Source organism: Nicotiana attenuata, unplaced genomic scaffold, assembly GCF_001879085.1.
Source record: "Nicotiana attenuata strain UT unplaced genomic scaffold, NIATTr2, whole genome shotgun sequence".
NCBI lineage: Eukaryota > Viridiplantae > Streptophyta > Magnoliopsida > Solanales > Solanaceae > Nicotiana > Nicotiana attenuata.
Window position 1 is genome coordinate 13,040 of NW_017678539.1, and position 8,200 is coordinate 21,239.

The window sequence follows — 8,200 nt, forward strand, 5'->3', positions numbered from 1 at the left end:
TTGCAATGAAGTCTAGGGATTATCTACGTCTTTAGGTTCGCCAAACCTTCAAGTTTTTTGGTCTCCAAGTCCGCCCTCTTCCTTAAAAAAAAGGGAAGAGAAGAGAGGCATCAAAAGGAAACACAAGTATTAGGAAAAGATTGCTTGGCACAACGTTTCAAATTCAGTGAGACTTGAACCCAAGATATTTGTGAGAATATAGCTCTTAAATTTCAATTTATGGCAGGTAAGACATCTTCCGATCTCGAGGCTTCCATACCAAGATGCAAAAGTTTTGGTGAAGTCGCGCAATCTGAAATCGTCAGGGTGTCAGAATTTTACGTTGAATTTGGAATATTATCTGAAACTATTCTTAAGGTATTAAATTTTACATTCTGGATATGATTTAAATTTCGAAGTTTGGTTTCCGAAAAATCAAACGGTTCATAATTTCGACGTTCCTACACCAAGATATGAATTTTTTGGTAAGACTGCGCAAATCTGGAATTGATAGCATGGTGCAATATAAAGTTGATTTCAAAATATTATCTGGGACGATTATGAAGTAGTTTGATTGATACTTTTGGATATCTTTTATATTTTGAAGTCTAGTTTTCTTGAAATCAAATGGTTTGCAATTTCGATATTTCTACACCAAGATATGAATTTTTTGGTGAGACTGCGCAAATTTAAAATTGATAGCGTGGTGCAATATAAAGTTGATTTCAAAATATTATCTGGGATGATTCTGAAGTTGTTTGATTGAGAATTTTGGATATGTTCTAGATTTTGAAGTCTAGTTTTCAATAAATCAAACGTTTGCAATTTCGATATTTCTACGCCAAGATATGATTTTTTTGGTGAGACTGTGCAAATCTGAAATTTTCAACGTGGTGAAATCTAAAGTTGGTTTCAAAATATTATCCGGGGCGATTTTGAAGGTGTTGGAATCTATGTTTTGGATATATTTTAGATATTGAAGTCTAATTCTCGAGAAACCAAACGGTTCATTATTTGGACTCTCTCACGACAAGATATGAATCTTTTGTTACAAGCGCATAAAGCTGAAAATTATGCGACTAAGATAAAAGTCGGACAATGTAACGCAAAAGAGAAGCTGAAATATTTAAGCCCTCGAAGTCTCCAAGTTGAAGTCTTCAAGTCCGTCGGTATTCAAGTTGAAGTCTCCAAGTTGAAATCTTCAACTCCGTCGGTCTTCAAGTTGAAGTCTTCAAATTCGCCGATCTTCAAGTTGAAATATTTAAGCCCTCCAAGTCTCAAAGTTGAAGTCTTCAAGTTCGTCGGTCTTCAAGTTGAAGTCTTCAAGTTCGCCGATCTTCAAGTTGAAATATTTAAGCCCTCCAAGTCTCAAAGTTGAAGTCTTCATGTTCGTCGGTCTTAAAGTTGAAATATTTTAGCCCTCTAAGTTGAAGTCTTCAAGTCCTTCGGTCTTCAAGTTTCAGTCTTCAAATTCGCCGATCTAAAAGTTGAATTATTTAAGCCCTCCGATTCTTCGAGTTGAAGTCAGCAAAGTCCGCCAAATCTTCAAAGTTTTCCAAGTGTTCAAGTCGATGTCGTCTTCGAGTTGAAGCTTTATAACTTTCCAATCTTAAGGTGGACATATAAGTCCCTTTGTACCTTAAGTTGGCCTCTTCGTGGGTTTGTCCTTAAAAGGAACTATAACTTTCCAATCTTAAGGTGGACATATGAGTCCCTTTGCACCTTAAGTTGGCCTCGCCGATAGTCGAGCCACATTGAGAGTAATCTCTCCGGTAGTCAGGCCACATTGAGAGTAATCTCTCCGGTAGGCGGGCCATTTTGAGAGTAATCTCTCCGGTAGTCGGGCCACATTGGGAGTAATCTCTCCGGAGTCGGGGCATTTTGAGAGTAATCTCTCCGGTAGTCAGGCCACATTGAGAGTAATCTCTCCGGTAGTCGGGCTATTTTGAGAGTAATCTCTCCGGTAGTCGGGCCACATTGAGAGTAATCTCTCCGGTAGTCGGGCCATATTAAGAGTAATCTCTCCGGTAGTCGGGCCACATCGAGAGTAATCTCTCCGGTAGTCGGGCCATGAGAGTAATCTCTCCGATATTCGGGCAAGGATGAGTACTCATCCCCTCACACCCCAAGATTGTCATCTTCATGCATGGATCATATTGTTGAACAAGAACATATCTTTCTCGCTTGACCTACAAAAAAGAAAAAAGACAACAAAGAAGAAAGCACAAGAAAAAAAGAAGAAATTACCTTCGCGTTAATGCCTCCAAGTCGTCAAAAGTAGACTCAAAGCAATTTGCAAACGCTAAAGTTGGTACTGAAATTGGTACTAATGGAATGAAGGATGTGCTGTTTTATAGATGTCAAAAGGTGGCTATTGAAAGCTAAATATCGATGTGGGACAAAGATATTAAGGGCAGTGCAAAGTTTTCAAAACCCATTTGGTATTGGACAAGTTATTATCCGAGCAACTATCTGCCAAAAGCAGTTTGATTTATAGTAGAATTTGTTAAAATGTCAAAGTGGAATGCAAAGGAGTGTCCTACATGAAGTTGGTCACGTAAAATTCCATGGAAAGGCTCACGTTTAAATTCTAAATCTTCTTAAGTTATATTGTAACGTGAAAAGATGCATTGGTGAGAAGCCAATCAAAATGAAGTAATAATTACTTTTTACATACTTCAAGTCTCGTCTTAAAAGTTCGATAAATCTATACCTCGACAAGTCTTGAAGTAGGGGGCATTCGTAGGCATGCAAAATTTATTGAATTTAAATTTAATAAAATAATTTGGGCTATATTTTAAATTCAAGATATATTGGTCCAAATAAATACTACGGGCTAATATAATTGAATTAATTATATAAGTCCAATGTTATGTGATAATATTGTAAAAATACAGAAAAGGGAATTAGTAGAAGTTAAGGGGTATCTTAGCAATTATCATTAGTGATAGTTAGAGGTTGTTAAAGTCTGTTAGAAGCAGTTACATTAGAGAAGGGATTAGAACTACTTAAAGGGAATCTTCGTATTGTAAAAGGAGTTAAGAAGAAATAATACTACTCTCTCTTTCTCTTTCATAGTCCAAAATTCAGTCTTTGTAAATTGTTCAGGAGCTATTCTTGCACTTTGGTTCCTTAGATTTACAGAATTTCTATTCAATTCATTTAGCACATTCCATTTGGTATCAGAGCTTCAGCATCCTTGGCCGGAAAACATGCCGGAGGCGACGAGAAATGGTGAGATGCGTCGAGAAATTGAAGAAATCAGAGAACAAGTTAAGGCGATAGGAGAAAAACACGATGAGGTGATTGGGGAAATTAGACAGCTAATAGCGGCAATGACGGCGAATCAACAAGCGCCGGCGCCACCAGTAGCGGTCCCTCCAGCTGTAATTCATGAGAACGATGAGGATTATCTTGACAGAGGTAATTATCTTGACAGAGGTAACCCTAATTACAAATACTCTCGAGTAGAATTTCCTAAGTTCAACAGGAATGATTTAGAAGGGTGGATTTATCGATGTGAGCAATTCTTTGAATATGAGGGAACGAATGATGAGAAGAAGGTTAGAATAGCAGCCATTAACCTAGAGGGTAGAGTATTACAATGGCATCGAGCAATGATGAAGGGCCGAGTGGGTAGGGGATTACCCAATTGGAATGACTACCTTAGGGGGTTATACCATAGATTTGGCCATACCTTACATGAAGATCCGATGGCAAAGCTAATTAGCTTGAAACAAACGGGGAGTGTGCAGGATTTCTTGGATTCTTTTGATGGGCTGTTAAACCAAGTCGAGTTATCTGAGGAATACTCTATCAGCTATTTTTTAAAGGGACTAAAACCAAAAATTGAGGTACAATTGAGGATGTTATCTCCACGTACTCTAACAAAAGCCTACAGCCTAGCCAAATTAGCTGAACATTCCCTGAACTTGCAAAAGAATCAGAGGAGTTTCAGACCCTTATTGCCTACTCCAACTTCTTCTGGGAATTCAAACTCCATGGGGAACCTACAGATTCAAGGGGCTGGGAGTAGCAGGAATGTAGAAGGGAACAGATTCTTGGGTTCCAACGGGAAATCTGTAATAAAGGGATCTAGGAGATTATCCACAGCTGAGATGGATGAAAGGAGAGCCCAAGGGTTGTATTTTTGGTGCGATGAGAAGTTTGTCCCTGGTCATAACTGCAGGGGAAGGAAGCAAATGTATCTGCTAGAAATAGGAGAGGAAGATGAAGACTGGGAGGCTACTGAAAATTTTATTGAGGAGGAAAATAGAGAGGAATCAACTTTAAGTCCTCAGATGTCTGTTCATGCACTAGATGGAACAGTATACTACAGAACAATGAGGGTAAAAGGGGGTGTAAAAGGTAAGATGGTACATGTTTTGATAGATACAGGGTCTAATCATAATTTGATGGATCTGGATGTAGCTAAGAGATTGGGGTGCAAGCTGGAAACTATTTCTCGATTCTCTGTGGCAGTTGCCAATGGTAGCAAAATTCACAGCAGGTACATGATTAAGGGGATTACATGGAAGATGCAAGGAGTGGAATTCAGAGCTGACATGTTAGTCATGCCTTTGGGGGGAGCAGATGTTGTCTTGGGAATACAGTGGCTAGTCACTCTAGGGGATATTAAATGGAACTTTAGGCAGCTGAAGATGGAGTTCCAAATTGGGGGTAAAAAGGTGTCACTCAGAGGTAGCCAACCAGGTGCTCCTAAGTTGTTAGACAATCACAAAATGCAAAGATTGCTGCACAAATCTGGGGAGTTGAGCATGATGATCACAGCCTATGTTCAACCAATCAAAGGGGAACTTGCTACTTTGAATTTCCAACAAAGGCAGGACTCTGATGACTTGCAGAGGTTACTGGCCAAACACACTGGCCTCTTTGAAGCACCTAGAGCTTTACCTCCTCATAGAAGTCATGATCACAAGATTATACTTAAGGAAGGAACCTCCCCTATCAATGTCAGACCCTACAGATATGCTGCTAACCAGAAAGATGAGATAGAAAAAATGATCAAAGAGATGTTGGATTCTGGTGTCATCAGGCCCAGTGTAAGTCCCTATTCCTCACCTATTGTCATGGTCAAAAAGAAAGATGGTACTTGGAGGCTTTGTATAGACTATAGACAATTAAATAGTTGCACTGTTAAAGACAAATTTCCAATTCCTGTGATAGAGGAACTATTAGATGAATTGGGAGGGGCAAAGTTTTTTTCAAAACTAGATTTAAGATCTGGTTATCACCAGATTAGGATGGCTGACCAAGATATTGAAAAGACATCTTTTAGATCCCATAATGGATATTATGAGTTTGTGGTTATGCCCTTTGGTTTAACCAATGCACCCTCCACTTTTCAAAGTTTGATGAACCATATATTCCAACCCTTACCTCAGAAAGTTCATACTTGTATTCTTTGATGACATTCTAATATACAGCTCTTCTTGGTCATCACATTTAGTACATTTAGAACAAGCCTTCAAAATCTTGGAGGATAATAATCTATTTGTCAAGCTTAGCAAATGTACATTTGGTCAGACAGAGGTAGAGTACTTGGGCCATATTATCACTCAAAAAGGGGTAGCAGCTGACCCAGGGAAGGTGAAGGTGATGGTTGAGTGGCCTGTACCCAAAAATGTGAAGGAACTCAGGGGGTTCTTGGGTTTAACAGGGTATTATAGGAGATTTGTAAAGGGGTATGGGATGATAGCTAGACCCCTGACTGATCTTCTGAAGAAAGATAAGTTTGAGTGGTCTGAGGCAGCAACTCAAGCATTTGAAACTCTCAAGATGGCTATGAGTACAACACCAGTGTTGGCACTTCCAGATTTTTCCCAGGAGTTCATTATTGAAACTGATGCATGTGGGCATGGAATAGGGGTTGTATTGATGCAAGGGGCTCATCCTCTAGCTTATTTGAGCAAGGTATTGCATGCTAAGCATCAACACCTCTCATTGTATGAAAAGGAGATGATGGTCATTGTGACTGCAGTGGATAAATGGAGACCATATCTCATTGGCAGGCATTTTCTTATTAAGACAGACCACCAGAGCCTCAAGTATCTTCTAGAACAGAGGGTATCTACTCCTAGCCAGCAGAAATGGGTTGCTAAACTTATGGGGTATGACTACAGCATCATGTACAAGAAGGGGAAGGAGAATGTAGCAGCAGATGCTTTGTCAAGGTTTCCTATGAACAATATTCAACTCTTAACTATCTCTACTGTGTCTTCAGACTTCCTGCAAGAGTGATATCCTCTTACTCAAGAGATCAACATCTATAGCAGTTGGCATCTCAGCTTAGTCAGAATGCATTAGCCAATCCTATCTACTGGCTAAACGATGGCATCATTTACAGGAAAGGCAAAATAGTGGTTGGCCCTAACAAGCTTCTCAGAGATGACATTTTGCATTTCTTTCATGACAGTGCTGTTGGAGGTCACTCAGGAATGGCTGCCACCTTGCATAGAGTTAGTCAAGTTTATTACTGGAAGAAGATGAAAATAGGAGTTTATGAACACTTAGGAGCTGTGATACTTGCCAAAGGTGTAAGGGTGAGAATGTGAAGTCCCCAGGCCTGTTACAACCCCTACCCATTCCTGAAAAGGTATGGCAAGATATCAACTTAGACTTTGTTGAGGGGCTACCTAAGTTTCACAACAAGTCAGTAGTATTGGTGGTTGTTGATAGGCTCAGTAAATATGCTCATTTTATCAGTCTGGTTCACCCCTACACTGCCTCAACAGTGGCCCAGGCCTTCCTAGACAATCTATACAAATTACATGGGTTGCCCCAAACTATAGTGAGTGACAGGGACACTATCTTTTTGAGTAAATTCTGGCAAGCTCTTTTTGAGGCTCAAGGAGTTCACTTGCATCACTCTTCTGCCTATCATCCTCAATCAGATGGGCAAACAGAGGTGGTCAACAAGTGTTTGGAGAGCTATCTCAGATGCATGTGCAATGATAGACCCAAGGATTGGGTGCACTATCTTCCCTTGGCTGAATGGTGGTACAACACTACCTATCACTCTGCTATCAAGATGACTCCTTTTGAAGTCCTATATGGCCAAAAAAAACCCTCCACCTGCCCTATATTCCCCATAGTTCAATGGTAGATCAAGTTGACAGGAGTCTCCAAGCCAGAGAGACCACCATCAGATTGCTCAAGCATCATCTCCTGTTAGCTCAATCCCGGATGAAAGCTCAAGCTGACAAACATAGAACTCCTAGGAGTTTCAATGTAGGTGACATGGTCTTTGTGAAGCTGCAACCGTACAGGCAAATTTCCTTGAAGAATCACTCCTATCATAAGTTGAGTCCAAAGTATTTTGGTCCCTTCAAGATCATCAAAAGAGTGGGTACTGTGGCTTATCAGTTGGACCTACCTCCACAAGCAAAGATCCATCATACATTTCATGTCTCTCTGCTAAAGTCACAGACTGGTACTGCTACAGCAACGCCTAACCTGCCTATTTCCCTATCTCCTCATGGGTACATTGTACTGGAGCTTGAAGAGATTTTGGATAGAAGAGTACTCTTTAAAACAACAGACATGTCACACATCTTTTGGTGAAGTGGTTCAACTGCCCCACTGAAGATAGCACATGGGTCGACTTGCACGTCTTACAACAGCAATTTTCAACCTTTGTCCTTGAGGCCAAGGACTCTTAAGAGGGGGGAAAGTTGTTATGTGACAATATTGTAAAAATGCAGAAAAGGGAATTAGTAGAAGTTAAGGGGTATCTTAGCAATTATCATTAGTGAGAGTTAGAGGTTGTTAAAGTCTGTTAGAAGCAGTTATATTAGAGAAGGGATTAGAACTACTTAAAGAGAATCTTCGTATTGTAAAAGGAGTTAAGAAGAAATAATACTACTCTCTCTTTCTCTTTCATAGTCCAAAATTCAGTCTTTGTAAATTGTTCAGGAGTTATTCTTGCACTTTGGTTCCTTAGATTTACAGAATTTCTATTCAATTCATTTAGCACATTCCGTCCAAATACATATGGATTAAATAAATACCTTAATACATTGGGCTAGCCCATTTAACTGGGCTAAAGTGATGAGCCCACTTCGTTAAGCCCAAGATGTCATCCTCCTAAAGGCCCAGTTTGGTGCCACGTGTCAAATGACGTGGCGCGCCAAGTCAAGGGGAAGAGCCAATAGGACCATGCCACGTGTCAAAATGACAAGGCATGCCAAGTCACACTAAA

At 40.0% G+C, this 8,200-nt stretch overlaps 1 protein-coding gene across 1 annotated transcript in view; it reads left to right on the top strand.

Annotated features, from left to right (window-relative positions):
• LOC109221637 overlaps positions 1-7,034 on the top strand; it is a 9,044-nt gene extending 2,010 nt beyond the window's left edge. The window contains exons 3-6 of the mRNA XM_019386107.1: positions 3,088-5,299; positions 5,427-6,173; positions 6,347-6,542; positions 6,894-7,034. Of these exons, the coding sequence (XP_019241652.1) occupies positions 3,088-5,299; positions 5,427-6,173; positions 6,347-6,542; positions 6,894-7,034 (3,296 nt within the window). The remainder of the gene's footprint in view (positions 1-3,087; positions 5,300-5,426; positions 6,174-6,346; positions 6,543-6,893) is intronic.
• The last annotated feature ends 1,166 nt before the right edge of the window (positions 7,035-8,200 follow it).